Source organism: Somniosus microcephalus, chromosome 8 (genome assembly GCF_052327205.1).
Source record: "Somniosus microcephalus isolate GS21.2 chromosome 8, FLI_Smic_1.0, whole genome shotgun sequence".
NCBI lineage: Eukaryota > Metazoa > Chordata > Chondrichthyes > Squaliformes > Somniosidae > Somniosus > Somniosus microcephalus.
In genome coordinates, this window is record NC_140994.1 from 35,363,182 (window position 1) to 35,381,152 (window position 17,971).

Genomic DNA, 17,971 nt, shown 5'->3' on the forward strand with positions numbered 1-17,971 from the left:
ATGATACGATGATCACTCATACCAAAGTGTTCTCCCACAGACACTTGGACCTGGCCCACCTCATTCCCCAGCAATGCCTTCTCCCTAGTTGGGCCAAGAACATACTGGTTCAAGGAAATTCTCCTGAACACATTTCAGAAATTCCTCCCCCTCCTTTCCCTTTACCCTAGCATTATCCCCAATCGATATTTGGGTAAAGTTCCCCAATATCACCACTATAGCTCTTGCATATCTCTGCAATTTCCCTTCAGATTTGCTCCTCTACCTCCCTCTCACTATTTGGAGGCCTATAGAATACCCCCAATAGCGTGATCCTACCCTTTTTGCTCAACGCTAACCAAATGGATTCTGTCCTCGTCCCCTCAAGAACATTCTCCCTTTCTAACACTACAATGTCTTCCTTAATCAGCACTGCCATCCCACCTCCCTTTTTTCTTTCCCTATCTTTTCTGAACACCTTGTACCCTTGAATATTAAGTGCCCAGTCCTCACTGTTTTTAAGCCACGTTGCCGTTATTGCCATATCGTATTGCTACATTGTGGCTAATTGTGCTTGTAGCTCACCAACCTTATTCACCACACTGTGCTTTTACATACATACACTAAATCCATTTTTGAATTTTTCATAGTCTTTTAGTCTGCTCCTATCTAATATGGTACTACAGGAAACTGTGTGCTATCCGGCACCGACGGGACCGAGCTGTTGCCGTTCCCTCAAAACTGCCGGACACTCCAGCGCTAATGTTGAAAGATACGGAAGCTTCTGAGCTCCTATCTGTCAACAAACCAACAGCTTCTAAACAGTCCCAGCGTCTGTAGCTTAGCAACAGCTTCAGCAGAGCTTGACTGTTGAGGAAAAAAGCAACAAGAAAAAAAAAACCTAACGAAAATGGAACCTGATTTTTGCCGGCGGCTCGAGCATTCCGGACAGTTAGCCTCCAGATAACACAAAGTTTCCTGTACTTCCTTCTCAATACTATCCAACACTCACTCTTTTATGCACCTTATTCCTCTTTTCTACTCTTATATGCTGGTGCCCATCCCCCTGCCAAGCTAGTTTAAACCCTCCCCAACAGTACTAGCAAACCTCCCCGCGAGAATATTGGTCCCGGCTCTGTTGAGGTGCAACCTGTCCGGCTTGTACAGGTCCCACCTTCCCCAGAAACGGTCCCAATGCCTCAGGGATCTAAAGCCCTCCTGCCTGCACCATCTCTCCAGCCACGCATTCATCGGTTCTATCCCCCCATTCCTGTATGCACTAGCACGTGGCACCGGGAGTAATCCGGAGATTACTACCATTGGAGGTCCTGCTTTTTAATCTCTCTCCTAGCTCCCTAAACTCTGCCTGCAGGACCTCATCCCTCTTTCTGCCTATGCTGTTGGTACAGAGATGGATAATGACCTCTGGCTGTTCACCCTCCCCCCTCAATGTCCTGCAGCCACTCTGACATCCTTGACCCTGGCACCAGGGGGGCAACATACCATCCTGGAGTCATGTCTGTGGCCGCAGAAACGCCTGCCTGTTCCCCTAACCATTGAATCCCCACCACTATTGCTCTTCCACTCTTTTTTTCTCCCCCCCCACCCCCATGTAGCTGAGCCACCCGTGGTGCTGTGGACTTGGCTCTGGCTGCACTCCCTAGAGGAACCATCGTCCTCACCAGTACTCAGAACAGAATGCTGGTCAGAGAGCAAGATGCACACCGGCCACTATTTTAGTAATTAAATACACCACAAATATTACTTGGAGGGGGGTGGTTTCCGAATCAAATTCTACACCTCAATGCACTGGCTCATCCATCAACATTTTTAGTAGTTAACCAGGGCTAGATCTCTCCACAGTTCCAAATGTGCACTACTATTATCTACAACTTGCTTTCACTTATTCCTACAGGAGAGAGATAGCCCACCCAAAGAATGTGCATGTTTTTGTATTCATTATATCGAAATTGCTAAAATCTTAATTTCTGTATGTTTTGAGAATTTTTCAGATTTCCCAAATGGATAAATGCATGAGCTGGTATGGTGCAGAGCTTTACAGACAAAAATATACAAATCTTGGTCAGGCCGTACTTAAAATACAGTGTTCAGTTCAGAGCATTTTAGGAAACAGGGAGAAGATGCAGAAAAGATTAATTAGGTTGATTTTAAGGATTAGAGGTTTTAGGTATCACTAGAGAACAAAAACAGAATTTAATTTAGGCAAGTGCAAAGTCAAATACTTGGGGGCTACAGAACAAGCAGAGGGATTACAGGATTAATGGGAAATACTAAGCAAACCAAATCAGGAACGAGATCTAAATGTCATACTAAATAGAGCACTCAAAACAATGTCTGGCTGTCATCAAGAAAGCTAAAAAGGATATTAGGTTGTGCAAGAGGGATTCAGTGGTTTTTTTAAAATAATGTTGAAGGGCTTTGATAGAGTGAATAAGGAAAGACTATTTCTTCTGAATTCAGTGATGAGATCATGAATTTTAATCTGTCACTAAGTGAGGAGAGGGGGAAAAATTCTTCACAAGTTGTTGGAGCATGGAATGTTTGACTCCTTCAATGCTATAAGCTTCTATGTTTCTTTGAGAGGAGAACACTGATGTCGATGTTTTCAAATTAGGAAGGCCCATGGAAACAATGAATTAGGGCCAACTCAGTTGTTACGGAACAACCTAACAAAGAAATATAAACGGAGAAGAGGTACATTCAGGAAGGATACAAGGAAACAGGAGAAGGTGGCCAATTTTTGGAACAGCTTACCAAGGGAGCTGGTAGGGGCAAACACCATAGATATGACATAAAATTGGACAAGTATCTAGGACAAATACACTAATGGATACAATGGCTAGGATGGAAGAAATGGATCTGTGGCTTATAGTCTCAAGATTTTTTTAGGACTTGGAAACACAAACATGGTGATTCAGACATTCAACTGAAGTGTACATGTGTTTGAAATATTGGTGGAATGTCAAAATTTAGCAGTTTTAATAGTTAAACTGTTAAGCAACTATATTATATTCCAGAAGAACTTACCAGTTTACTGTAGAAAGACACAAATCCATAGCCTTTAGATTTCCCAGTTGCCAAGTCTTTTACAACACGAGCATCCCTGTGTGAACAGAAACAACTAATGAGTAAAAATGTAAAACACCCTTGAACAAAATAAAAAGGAACCACACACACTGTATTGTCAGCACAAGTCAACTTTGAAAAAAAAATGGGATATTTATAATCCCACCATAATATAACTAATTGTTCTATCCTTTGTTACAGCTTAACCTTTAGTGTAGCGGTAAATAGCAAACATGCAAAGTGTAGTATCCTGAACTCGGTTTAATTATATTGAACTGGAAACCATGAACTCTTCAATAGATTTTAAAGACTAGCCCTCACTAGCACTAAACTGTGAAATAGTCTGTAGTACAAAATACAATTCCGATTCCAATTTTCCTTAACCATGCAATTCTATATAGAGCCTTTAATAATGTGTGTTCTACCTAGCCACACAAATACTTGAAATATAAAAATTCAGAAAAGAGAAAAAAAATAGGAATTAAAAAAGGCATACATCGCCTGTTAACTGAATTCTTTATTTTTCTTGGTATGGTCAATTCTCTACCCTCTTTTTGGACTGTGGGCAGCTGTAAATTTTGAAAAATTGAGACTTTCAGAAATTTAGAAAATGAATATGAAACTAAAACAATACTAAGCACACCAGTACGAACAACAATTACATAGGATTTGTAAGCACGTCAATAGGATTGGGAATACGAAATTCGCACTATATAGAGCACATTAAAATGTTAACAATCAAGTCTAATAAATTTATAAAAAAGAGAATAAATAGAAATGAGAAAAAAAACTACAACTGAGTTAATGAACTTCCAGTGTGCACAGTTCCTTGCAGTTAGCCATGGGGATCCTGTCCATTCTTAACAGCAATTCTGTAAAATAACCAGAATGCTATTACTTTTAATGATGACTTGAACTACAAAAAGCTGCACATTTCTCCATTATTTTCTGTAGCCTGTGTACAAGCAATCTTACAAGTGCTCTTCTGTTGAAATTTACACTCGCTTATTTAGATAACTGAAGTAGATGAGAAGAACGAAAGAAGCAATACATACCAGACCAATGTCATTACAACACAGGTAATCAACAGTATAAAGGATACTCAAAAGTGTAGGTTTAAGTGCAAGCAAGCAAGCAGAGAATTTTAAAGAGGTGTTAATTTATGTATTTGAATACATCTTGTAGTGTAGCATGTAATGAACCTTTCATTTTTAATTAAGAGGTGCCAAGAAACAGCAAGCGCCAAGGTGGATGCGGTGGCCCTAGCATGCATTTTGAATACTAAAAAATATATTTCCAAAGTCTGCCAGCAACATCTACTGGTAGAAAACTGGTACTACATATTAATCTATACTGTCCAGTTGAGTAAATGGCCCATAATTTGATGGAAAAAAATGGAGTTCACGAAGCATGCTATTATTAGTGCGTGAAAAAATCCAGCAATTTGTGGCGAGGAAGAGCTACACCGTCAGTTACGAATCGCCACAAATTGCTGGACGATTTGCAACGCTCCACTGTTAACCTTACAAAAACGGGATTCGCGGTCAACCTCCTCATGAGAGTCAAGAAATTGCTGGATTTGTACCGTAAATATGAATTAAACTCACCGCAGAAAGTTAGGGCTGCTATTTCACGGCGCAAGGATCCTGTTAATGGGGTGATTAATGACCCCGACATGCTACCCAACCTTAGAGGCACAGAAAGGGAACAATTGAAACTGAAGTCTCACTCCTGCAAGTGGCTCTTTAATTTTTTTTACTTTCCCTGTCTCTTTCCCTCTCCAATCTTTTCCCCCCTTTATTGCTTTCTGTATTGAATTTGACTCTTCATTCACCCTATTCCTTCTCAGTTATTCATTAACTTTATTCCTTCTCATCTTCTTAACCAATTAAATTTAAGGATAAAGACTATGGGTCCCATCGTTCACCTAGGTCCCAGATGCCTCATCAGCTTGCACTCCAGCTATTTACAGTGCAAAAATATGGAGCTGAAGGGGTGGAATAAAAAAAAAAAATCCACTCACAGTGCTCGCCGCAGGATGCCCTACAAGCAAATTCTGAACCATTATGTTATTGTCACAGGAAATAATTAAGGCTCCAGCATTCACTTAAAGTTTATTTACATGGCAGACTACCCCAATAATGGAAATCGAATAGCTTAAATATGTAGAAACACATCATATTGGTATTGTAATTTAAACTACCCAAGCATGGAAGCCATATTAACAATCTGACAGGCCTGCATCACACCATCTAAACAAATACCCCATTTATCATGGTACAGGTATCTAGACTTCAAAGCACAAGAGTTTTGCTACACAACCCAATTTGATTTCTAGTAAGGATACTAGAAGATTGGCCATCAGAGCAGGCCACCTACCAAAGCAGGTCTTGCTAGTATCCAGACCAGCAAATCAATGTGGAAAAACTGAATACACAAACTGCTGGCAGGTTCCTCTGATTTGATCACAAGTCTTTTTGCACGCACAGTGATGTCTACTGAATTGCATTGGCCAAGTTTCATCCTCAGCCAGATCTTCTCCACCCTCACCCCCACCAATTACATTCAGAGCCCCGCAATCCCTAGCACCATAAACGGCCTGGCTTCAAATCCATCCTCAAGCGTAGCATAACGTAAGAAATAGGCGCAGGAGTAGGCCATTCAATAAGATCATGGCTGATCTTCTTCCTCAACTCCACTTTCTTGCAATATCCCCATATCCCTCGATTCCCTTAATACCCAAAAATTTATCAATCTCCGTCTTGAATATACTCAACAACTGAACCTCCACAGCCCTCTGGGGTAGAGAATTCCAAAGATTCGCCGCCCTCTGAGTGAAGACATTTCTCCTCATCTCAGTCCTAAATGGCCGACCCCTTACTCTGAGACTGTGACTCCTGGTTCTAGACTCCCCAGCCAGGGGAAACATCCTCCCTGCATCTATCCTGTCAAGCCCTGTAAGAATTTTGTATGTTTCAATGAGATCACCTCTCATCCTTCTAAACTCCAGAGAATATAAGCCTCGTCTACTCAATCTCTCCTCATAGGACAATCCCCCTATCCCAAGAACCAGTCTGGTGAACCTTCGTTGCACTCCCTCTATGGCAAGTATAGCCTGCCTTAGGTAAGGAGTCCAAAACTGTACCCAATACTTCAGGTGTGATCTCACCAGGGCCCTATATAATTGCAGCAAGACGTCTTTACTCTTATACTCAAATCCTCTTACAATAAAGACCAACATACCATTTGCTTTCCTAATTGCTTGCTGTACCTGTATGTTAACTTTCAGTGATTCGTGTACAAGGACACCCAGGTCCCTCTGAACATCAACATTTCCCAATCTCTCGCCATTTAAAAAACTCTGCTTTTCTATTTTTCCTACCAAAGTGGAGAACTTCACATTTGCCATGTTCTTGCCCACTCACTTAGCCTGTCTATATCCCCTTGAAACCTCTGCATCCTCCTCACAACTTGCATTCCCACCCAGCTTTGTATCAGCAGCAAACTTGGATAAATTAAATTTGGTCCCCTCATCCAAATCATTGATATAGATGATAGCACTTAAAATGCAACCAACCATATCCTGTTCAACTAGATATTTAATTATACAACATGTTTCAGTACAATGCCCTGCTCTTAAAATCAAACTGAAAGCAATATAAAATTTAAAGCAACTTAATTCCCAGTTTATGATTCAGCTTCATAAAAACACATCGATGTGCACTGGATGATGAATTGAAGACTCTCAATTTTAAATGTAAATAGGCACAAGTTGTGCAAATCAAGTCAACCTGGGAAATAACCAAGATTGTCCTCAATCACCCAGATTTTTCACAATACAAATGGTCAACAAATGAAACAAAACCCATAAAATGCTTGTAACACACACGACCCACCCCTGGTGATTTCCCTTTCTCTTCTGTCATTATTTACAGTGACCTACTTGCTAAGCATCTAACTGCCTGTAAATTCATTCCATTTCAGATCAAAATTTAAATGACAAAGTAATAAGCAGTTATGTCACAGAATAGGTACAAGGTAAAATAGCTGAATAATAAAACAACGAGAGACATAAAATGCAAACAGTCCACTTAAAATGACCAGTTAATAGAGAATCAGTGAAGAATTCTAGCAGCTATGGAGCTTACTAACAAATCAATTCTTAAAACATTAGTCTAATTTGTTGGTAATCTACTTGGCCCTGAATATTTTGAGTTGTTTCAATTTTAGGCACCAAGTGGGACTATATCTGGAGCATATTTGATAAGAGGCATGAATGGTAGCCACAGTTGTTACTAGCTGCTCACACTGCTATTGACCAGGAGAAAGCTAAAGTGCTGTGTAACCTAAACTCTGCTTACTAACATCAAACCATTGAAAGATCTATTAAAACAGCCAACATCACAATCATTACAAATGAACAGTGACTGCAACCAGCCAATGGCGTTTTTAATTTTAAGTTCTGCAGTTTAAATACCGACTGAGTATCAGCTGCAGTTACATTACAATCCCAGCTGAATAGCTGTACCAAAGATCACACCATCTTTACTCAACCTGTAAGTAGATGCGGTACTTACAAAACAAGAGCTTCTACATCTATCATATATAAGCGGTCGATCTGTCTGTCCTTGGGTGTGCGTCTGTCCGGCTATGCGCTCGAAAGTTATACCGCGTACCTACACGCGCGTTACCTCCGAAGAAAGCTTACGCTTCCGGGACGCTGGTAAGCGTATTTACTTTTCGGTTGGACGAAAATTGTTCGCGCCTTATGCAAAAAACCTTCAAAATTAAACTCATTATCTGCTAGCATTGATTGACTGACGTCAAAGTTCGACCAATCCTGTGCCGTCACGATTGACCAATCCTACAGTACGGTCCCCTGATGGTTGACCAATCGGTGTGTGTGTGTGTGGGGGCGGGACTAATCGTTTTCATCTCGGGGATCTGGCAGCCATTGTTTCAGTGCCATGCCTTCAGCTTCCAGCTCAAACTACTTTAAAAGTTAGTATCTCTTTTAAAAATAACAAGATTTACCAAAAACGTTTTATAAGTACTTTCACTTTCAAGGTATTGAAAAAGGTAGAAATCTTGCCCGGCAGCAGATTCACAAAGCGACACAGACAGGGCCCCAAAGCCTGGCACTCGATTTAAACCGCCCGCCCCAAAACAGCCCTGGCAAAGCCGGGCTCCCCCAGCTAGTTAATAATAAAGCTCCAAATGGAAACTATTTTTAAAAGCACAGATACACAAACACTTCACACTAAACTATTCCCCTATGTAAGCATTAATGTGGCAGATTTTTAACTGGATAAGAGTACACACTGAAAAAATATGCACATTTTCCAAATAAGCTCTAAATATGAACAACCAGATCACAGAAATTAATAAATCAAGCGGTAATCCTAAATTTTAATTCAAAATAAGCCACTGTTCAAGCACCCACAGCCTGTGATTAAAAATCTGCATGTTCTACTACCGTTGACATTTTTGATTAGTCAACAAAATTCTTCAACCCAAAATTTGTGCAAATGCAAAAACGTGCACTTTGGGAAGCCATAGAACAGGATGACAAGCTTCTCATATTCATTTACTAAATCAGAAAATGAAAAAATTTTATAATAGTAACTAAACCACAGTATTTGCATATATTGACTTTATAGTGCACACACTATTTCAAATCCTTGGCAGTTATAGACAAACTCACTATCTGCCATGATTTGGACAATGGCATGGACTTACAGTATGTATGGTATTTTATATAGGGCATGGTTTCACATAAATTGAGGCATAGTTCTATCTGACTTCCGTATACCAGATTTATCAAAAGCTTTAGAATAGGTTAACTTCTTCCTATATAAAATTGAAAAAGGCAACACAAATGGGTAATTTTTTTTCCTTGGGACAGTTTGTCTTGCAGCTGCTCTGGATAAAACAACTCCAGCTCAAAACAATATATCTTTCACAGGTTTCCCAAAATAACCCTTCGAACCACTGAATCCAGGACAAGCAACAGAAACTGCATTACTACAGTGTATTTTTGAACTACAATTGAAAAAAGGCTGTCTTTTATTATAGCAGAGAGAAACGAAGATACTGTACAGATACAATGCAGGAGATGTGCATTTTGGTACCAGCAACACAGGGATCGCAGAGACAGGTCTAAAGTAAAGCGAACTACATCCGGACATAGGATTCCAATTCAAACACGATGTACTTCAAACAGACTTTTAAAGAATTAGCACTACACCTATTCCAGCAAATACAACAAAGTCACCAACACTAGAACCGCTACCAGTCTTCCTCTAATGTGGTTTGCAAGGTCATGAAAATCAGCATTATTTATTTGTCCAAATATTGGGCAGAAACTAAACGCAAAATTTAGCCACACGTCAAAACCTTGCTTCACTCGGTAATTATATTTATGGACATACATCACTTGAGAGAGAGAGAAAGAAAAAGAGATAGCTTAGCCCGCCGACTTCCATCTCTAGCATCCATCGCCTGCTTTTCTTACCTCCAGACTCAACTACTCCAATGCTCTCACGTAGGCCTCCCATCTTCCACCCACCATAAACTTGAGCTGGTCCAAAACTGTGCAGCCTGTATTCCAACTCGCACCAAGTCCCATTCTTGTCAACCTACATGTCCTGTCCAGCAACATCTCAAATTTAAAATTCTCACGTGTTCAGATCCCTCCATGGCTTTGCCCCTCCCTATTTCTGTAACCTCAGAATTCTGTCCTCCGGTGCATCCCAGATCTCTTTCACCCCACCAACGGCAGCCATGACCTCAGCTATCTAGTCCTGCAGGGAGAGGGGGATCTTTTTATCTTAATATAATTACCTAATATGGTTTAATGTGCGGCCAAATTTTGTTGTTAATTCCTTTAACCGATAACTGAAAATTGACATCTCAAAAACGATATCCCTTCTCCTTTAAACAGTTGAAGTTTTGTGTTATGCAGGTGACAAGCTACTGACTAGTCCATAGCCGATCCTACAAGACATATCGCCTGCCTAGAGATCTTATTTTAATCAGCTGCTTTTGAGTAAAAAGGCTTCACCAAATAACTGGAAGAGCTATTGCATTTTCCTTACGCAAAAAGGTTTAAATCCTCTTCAACTGTCAAGTGACAGAACTCAAGTGGGAGTATCCAGTTTCAGTGCTGAATTGATTGGGTTTTCTTTTATAAAGAGAGCTTGGATAAATGAAAATGCTCAATTTACAATGTTTGAATTTTAAAGAACTGGAAAATACTTACGATATTCTACCAAAGGGGGCGAATGCAGATTTTAGATCCTCTGTGGTTATCTCAGGACTTAAGTCACCCACAAACACGTGAAAATGATCTGAGAAGACAATATCAAACAATGAATGCAATCCTACATATTTTTTCCTGTAAACTTTGAAAATATATCGATTTGAATTTGTATATCACTGTAATGGTTTAATGATCTAAGTATTCATTATTACCTGCCTCTATCAGAGGCTTGGCTTTATAGAAAAAAGCTAAACGCATTTTCTGACAGCAAACCGTGCAGCTTGATACTAAAAGGACATGTAACATGTTATAAACAAAATTTGACAGTGATGCACTGCTTAAAGATTACAGAAGTCAAATGAAGTCTCAGCAAAAATTTAAAACAGACTGTCACTTCATTACTCTATTGCAATTCTAGGAGGATAAATAACCGGGTGTGATACCTCACCTAGATTTTCAAAAGTCATCTGATGAAGTTTTACATACAAAATATTTAAATAAATTTAATGTCAAATTAGCTAGGAATTAAAATATGACTTTGCAACAGGAAGCAAGTATTATTAATTGAAAAAAAACTGCTCGGGGGGGTGTAGAGTTCTCTCTCTCTCAAGCCCCTTGCCATTAACACCTTTGATTATTGGCTACAACTTCTTGCAATGTATTTGTCAAATTTTGTTTGATCACGCGCCTTGGGATGTTTTACTTCTTTAAAGACACTATATAAATAGAAGTTGTCAATATTTGCTTGATAACCAGTGGTGTGCCCATGTGAAAAATGTCAGTATTAAAGTCGATTTGATATATGGAACAAATAGGCAGAGAAGCAAGTAATGGCACATAGACTTTCATATGAATATTAAAATTAACAGAAGGGAACAGGAATTATGTATATAAGAAAGTTGTATTATTTTGAAAAATCCATCAAAAAGGTAGTAAAAAAGTGGGATAATTATCATGTTGGGAACAAGAATATATATAGGTTATAATATAGGGATAGTCAAATACTCCACAGGAGACAAGTGTTCCTGTACTGCTGGAGTTAGGGTTGGATAGGAATTTTGTTTGTGATGAGCAGCAGGCCAGGGTTGATTAATGGAGATAGATGAATATTTCAGTCTTGCTGGATTACTTTTGAGATTTAAAGCGGCAGAAATTCCGATCCCTACGGGCGTACACGCACAAGGCCTGCTTTTACTAGGATAAGAGTTGAATAAAGCTTTTTTTTTTTTTTTTTTATAAATTCTCCCACTGATTTATCATTTAAAAAAAATACTAAAGAAAGTCAAGTTTATTTTTAGCCCCATTAAAAACAATTTTTTCCAAAAATTTAAATTTGTTTAATAGTTAATTTATGTAATTTCAAGTCATTTTAAAAATGTGTTCTTTTAATTTATTTGAAGTTTTATTATGTTTTTGGCGGTGATCTCCATTCATATACATGAAACTTTGGTTTATCCGGAGGTTAACTGTCCGGAATGCTCGAGCCACTGGCAAAAATCAGGAGCCGTTTAGTTAGTTTTTTTTCCCCTTTCTGTTGCTTTCTCCCCCCCCCCCCACTAGTCAGGCTCTGCAAGGTACGGCCAACTGTTTAGAAGCTAAGCAACAGGGTTTGTTGCCAGATACGGAGCTCAAAATCTCCGTATGTTTCAACATTAGCGCTGGTTTGTCCAGCAGTTTTGATGGGACGGCAACAGCTCGGTCTCGTCGGTGCCGGATAGCACAAAGTTTCCTGTATTTGACAGGTCTTCCTGTCAAATGTATGAAGGGAGATTCCCTTCTGATTGGCTCCCCATGGCCCATGTGATCCCAGGGACGCTGCGAACCGCCTGTGCCTCTGGGATACCTGGGCCCTGTGCACCGGCAGTTTGGAGAGGCCTAGTAGCGGAACTCTGCGCCTCCCGGGAGCCCTCAGGTAAGGGCGCAGATTTTTCCAGATCGCAGCCCTCTGCCCGCGATTGGAAAATCTGGGCCACGGTGTATTTATACACAAGGTTCCTCAAGAGATTGTATAAGAGGGGCAGGTTGGACAGTGTGGAAAGAACAGCCTTGGTCAGCCAAATGGCCTTCCCTCATTCCATGTTTTATGTCCTAAATCACATGACAAAATGTAATTTCATAAATTGCTTTATCCAACTGTGCACAATATATTTACATTAATTAATACCAATGCAATACTAATTTCATGAAGTTTTCTTTAACTATTAGGTGCAAAATAAAACCTTGGGTGGCACTACAGGGCAACATTCTTTTACTTTGGGGATTGGAGTTCGAATTTAGCCCAGATTAACAGATTGAAGTATTTTCTGACCACGAGTTACAACTGTCCTACACAAAATGAGTTCAGGCACTCAACCCAATTCCTGGCGTGCATGGATCCACAACACAAAATTGGCAGTCTCACTCTCGGGGGGTGGGAGGTCACAAAATGGAAAATATAATGAATGCTGCAGATGGTCTTCTAAAACTGGGATTGAGCCACACTGCTAGAGCAGAGAATGAGTTGTTTACTCTGAATCTATACCTGATGCTAACATGGATGCCTTAAAAGTGGAAAGCATCTTCCAATATGGTACCTCTCTCAATTTGAACAGAGTTACAAAATGTTTACTTTGGAAAAAATAATGAAAACTTTATACGCTTGAGTGCCTTTTATCAGAGCAAGTAAATAACGCAGGCATGAGCTTTAGGACAATTGTGAAAACAGCTGAATTCTGTGGGTTACAACATTGAAATGTTATTCCAGTAAAGGATTTGAAGTTACCTAACGGAAAGGTGTTTTGAGGCACAAAGTCATTCACATCTGCATAGTTGGACCAATAAATGGGCCTCTTGTCTACTTCTAGAAAACATTTAAAAGGCCTTCAATTTAAAAAAAATATGGAAAAGAGCTTTCCTCTGCTGCAGATGAAACTACAGTTTACATCTTTCATACAATGTCTTGAAACCATTCACATTCTCCCATACAGAACATTCAGTAAATTTACATGGACAGATAAATAGGCCAGCCTCTCCAATGAAGCACCACAGAAATACTCGCACTCTATAAACATCAAGAAGTTTAAAAAAGCCATCAACCTACTTCTATTTCTTGCTGGTTGGATTCCAGGACCAAATATTTGCATATTTCCATTATACATCTTGAATTAACCATATGTAGCTTAATTTGTAACTAAATATCAAGCTTTCAGGAAACAGCAAACACAAGTCCGAGAAAAGGAGTAATGAAACAGGAAGTCTTGCGTCAATTCAAATGTTACGCAATAAATACAGTTGCATCAATAACTTATCTAGCTTGTAAAGGAACAGCAGCTGTCTGAAACATTTATCTTCCTTTCTGATACCCCCAAAAGTGACAGGAAATAAAAGCTTTCAATTTGGTCAAACGAGTTTGACTCATTCATTTGGAAATGTAGAGTCCAAAATTTAGAAAAGTCAAGTCAGAAGGAAAAATGTTTCCATATCAAGTGAACGTACAAAAGATGTGGCTGACTTGTAATGCATTACTGGGTCGAACATCTACCCAACTCAAAGCCCAGAATTGGAAGGCTCAGCTCTTGTACTGACAATTACAATGAGTGTTTCTCTCTTCCTCTTCAAGACCTTTCAGTACTACACCATTCTTCAGTAGAGGCGCTTAGTTTAAGTAAAGGCTTGGATGCAAAATTAAAAAAAAGATACATCAGAGTGCTCCAAAGCAACTGGATTACCCAATTTACTTCAAGTGGGGCAGAGAGTTAAAAATCACTTTCAAATGTGCACGTGCACTAGAGCATTACAGCATTGCTATACATGTGTAACATTCTATTTATTGATAAGGGATTAACCGATTAAACTCAGCGTCAACATGTTGAATTTTTTTTTTTTTTTTTTTTAAAAACATAGCACTTACTCGTTGTATCTTTCTTCTGGCTACTTGGTGTTGTTGCCCAGTTTACTTTGACTTCCTACAAAGTAATTTAAAAAGTGAAGCACTTCATTAAAATCATCAATTACAATTAGCTTCTCACATTGAACAAGCATTTGAAAGCTTGAAAAGTACAGCGAGTTATAAATAAAAAGATATATAGTTTTATTCCTGCATAATAAAAGATGGAACCATGTAAAAATGTTTATATTCTATACGGAGTTCACATTAGCTGTATAAATAGATTAATAGGTGTGTTATGGCACATTTACTGTATTTACATAGAAGCTATAGTACAGAGACAGGCCAGTCAGCCTAACTGGTCTATGCTGGTATTTATATGCCATACAAGACTCCTCTACCTAATTACCTCTTCCGACCCTGCCCTCCCTCCCCCCTCATGTATGTGTCAAGCCTCCCTTCAATGTGTTAATGTTGTCTAGTTCAACTACTCCATGGCAGCAAGTTTCACATTCTTGCCACTTTAAAGAAATTCTTATTTCTTCATTTGATCTGATAAAGTCTACGTTTTATTTATGGCCTCTTGATCTGGACTCGCCCACAAATGGAAAATGTTTCTCCACATCCACCCTTATTAAACCCCTTCATAATTTTAAAGACCTTTATCAGGTCTTCCATTCTTCTCTTTTCCAGAGAAAAAGAGCTCGCACCTGTTCAACCTTTGCTGATAGTTGTATCCTTTAAATTCTGATAATATCCTCGTAAATCTTTTCTGCACTTTCTTCGCGCTTCAATATCCTTTTTGTAGTATGGAGACCAGAACTGCGCACAGGTAAGTGAGGTCTAACCAAGGTTCTATATAAATTTAACATTACCTCCCAGCTTGTATTCTATTTAGAACTTTGTTTGCACCCTTTATGACCTTATTAAACTTGTTTATTTGGAATAATAGTTTTGTTAGTAAATGTGTTTTGGTTACTGAATGTGCAAATTAATTTTGGCCCCACACAGGAAACTTTCGATTTACCGGCACCTAAAATAACCAGAAATCTCGGTTAACCGGCAAAATTCAGGAGTAGGTTCAGGTAAGTTTTATTACTTGCCTTCCTCGATCTGTTGCTGTGCAAGGGTGTGGCTGCAGCTGTTGCTGAGCTACAGAGACACTTGGAACTTGTGGCCATTGTTCTGAACCTGTTGCTAAGCAACAGGGTTTGTTGCTTTATACGGAGCTCTCAGCTCTCCCTATCTTTTACTATAGCTGTCAGTTATCCGGAATTTTTGATGAACCGGCACCACGTCGGTCCCGGATAAAAAAAAGTTTTGTACTTACAGTCCAGATAAACTATGGGATTCCTTTAGTTTGTATTGACTGAATACTGAAAAGTTCCTGCCCCACAATAAAAGCAATGTGTAGTCAATATACTAGTTTGTGTAGCCCGTAGGTTAAGAATAGTTGAAAAGTCAAGAATCAAGAGCTATGTTGTAGAATAATTTAAGAAAAACAGCTCTACAATTCAGACCATTTCTGAGGCCCTTTCTAACATTTCCCAATGTTCTATTAAGTAGTCTGTAAAGAGCTCTTTAGCATTTTACTCACTCAAGTATGGTTATTAGAGTTTATTATAAAATTTGGGACTTCTTCACACCGTCCTCATTTTACAGTCAGCTGGGAAACATTACCTTACGATCTAATGGATTATTCTTCAAGTTAAAAAAGTCTGATTTATCAAATGGTACATTACATATCACTGAGAACATTTCATTTTCTATGGGGGGGGGGGGGGGGGGGGCTAAAGTGGTGGTTAAAATTTACAGCCAAATAGGCCTTCTAAAAATCTGCAAAACCAAACCAATTTCTTTTACTCCTCTACTAACCAAGGAATTGGACACACAGGCACTTCAAGTAGAACAGCATTATTATTTCTTTTTATTTTGCCAGCTTAAATGCTCTCCTCACTCACCCTTTAGATACGATAGCTTACCTTACCCATTATTTTACGGCCATTCATTGCAGCCAATGCAGCTGCTGCATCCCTATGCTCATAGAATTCCACAAAGCAATATGGATCATTGCTTGAATGCTGCAAAACAGAAAATCCAACAGAAGAGTTCACCCTTCTGCTTGCGGTTTGCTGAGAAGAAAAATTCATGAAAACTTAGTACAATGAAAACAAATGAAATACTTACAGATCTACATTATAGCCTTTAACTTTTATAGCCAATCTGTCCACAAACAGAAACAATTCAAAAAAAGGAAATTACTGAACATTTAACATTTCTGAACATTTTTAATGTAATACAGGGCTTCCCCTGGCTTTTAAAATATAAAGAAAAATCAGTATTTTACGAGTTGAACCCTAAAATCATTAGTAAAAATTGCTAACCTGTTGGCTAACTTCCACAGCCAATGTTTTGTGCGGCAAAGAATAGCAAATATTGTGAGGGTTTAACTTTTGCAGAGATCTGCTGCAATTGCTGTGACACTGATCTTGCCCGTCTGCAATCTGTAATCAGGAATGGAGCTGAAAGTATGTCTCGAGTGAAGGGGGTTATTTTTATCTGGGAAGAAGGTATGTATGACTACTGCCACATGAACATCATCAGTTTTGTTTTTAAAAGAGTAAAATCCAATTTACAGGTAAATATTAAATAGAATATCAAACAGGCAGGTGAAGCAGCTTAAGAGTTCACTAAATGTCTCTATGCAAGATGGTACTTGCTCACAAATTTGAATTCATAATAGAAATTAATTCTACTAGATCATTAAGGTGACTATGTATGATTAACCCAGAGCTCTGCCTCAAAAATGTGTCTACTTCTTCCCCTATGTATATAAAAATTACAAAATAGATGAAAAGTAGGAAACTAAAACACTTCTCACACGCAGTATTTGAAAACTCAGATGTTACATGTTGCATTTTGATTCAAAAATGCTACTGTAATCTTCAGAGGGTTAAAATGAACAATGTGATTGGATACATTACCCATCATAACACCAAGTATTCTGTTAGTTGCTAGAAGTCAACATGCTCCCAAGTTGAAATGCATACACAAACTCAGGTCTCCAAAATAATGAAACCCCCAACAGTTAAAGCCAAGTAGTCAGCAAATAGGGCAGAAGCATAAATTACATTGCGTCTCCTCCAATGTTTGAAGAATTGGGCAACCATCATTCTAGGTTTTGCACCCATTTTTTGTAAGCTTCTGCATTATGATTTGGTTTTCGAAGTGAACTGAACATCTGAATAACATTTCAAGCCCTATAATAAAGCTTGCAGCAAATTTAGTTTCAACCTCAACACAAATGGGCCACATGGTCAGTGCAGCAATGCTGTGTTGAAATAATGTCAATTCAGCACTGGTATACTGATATAAAGTCACTGAAGGGGATTCAAAGGTCCTTGGTTTACTGAGTTTCACAACATCTCTCTTCACCGTTTAAAATCAGTGACATAAATGAGAGTTAAATGAAGTCACTGAAAATCCACATGGGAAATTACATTAATAAATGAAGAAAAGTTAGCAAAATCAAACCTGAATACAATTTTCTATTGTATAAAGTATAAACTAATGGAGTTACAGTAGAATTCTCACATCATATTCCTTGAAAAAAAAAACTCATGGGTGGTTGTACAAATGTACCATAAACAAAAAGTTTCGTTGAAGATTTAGACCAATATTTAAATGATAGAAATGACTAATAAATGTATGGCTCCATACAAATTGTAGAAAATAGTCTGGAATACTCTATGCAACTACACTTTGGGTAGGTGTGGGGG

The 17,971-nt window shown here is 38.8% G+C and overlaps 1 protein-coding gene across 10 annotated transcripts in view; it reads right to left on the reverse strand.

The window, feature by feature from the left end:
* The window catches only part of tial1 (TIA1 cytotoxic granule-associated RNA binding protein-like 1), a 36,162-nt gene that overhangs the window by 11,893 nt on the left and 6,298 nt on the right, over positions 1-17,971 (reverse strand). For 2 of the 10 annotated variants that reach the window (XM_085994530.1, XM_085994529.1), the window contains exons 3-8: positions 16,577-16,696; positions 16,175-16,324; positions 14,217-14,271; positions 13,089-13,166; positions 10,328-10,415; positions 3,028-3,103 (exon numbers count right to left, since the gene is read on the reverse strand). In XM_085994530.1, coding sequence (XP_085850656.1) covers positions 3,028-3,103; positions 10,328-10,415; positions 13,089-13,166; positions 14,217-14,271; positions 16,175-16,324; positions 16,577-16,696 — 567 coding nt within the window. The remainder of the gene's footprint in view (positions 1-3,027; positions 3,104-10,327; positions 10,416-13,088; positions 13,167-14,216; positions 14,272-16,174; positions 16,325-16,576; positions 16,697-17,971) is intronic. The other 8 variants (XM_085994534.1, XM_085994532.1, XM_085994533.1 and 5 more) reach the window with 5 other exon arrangements.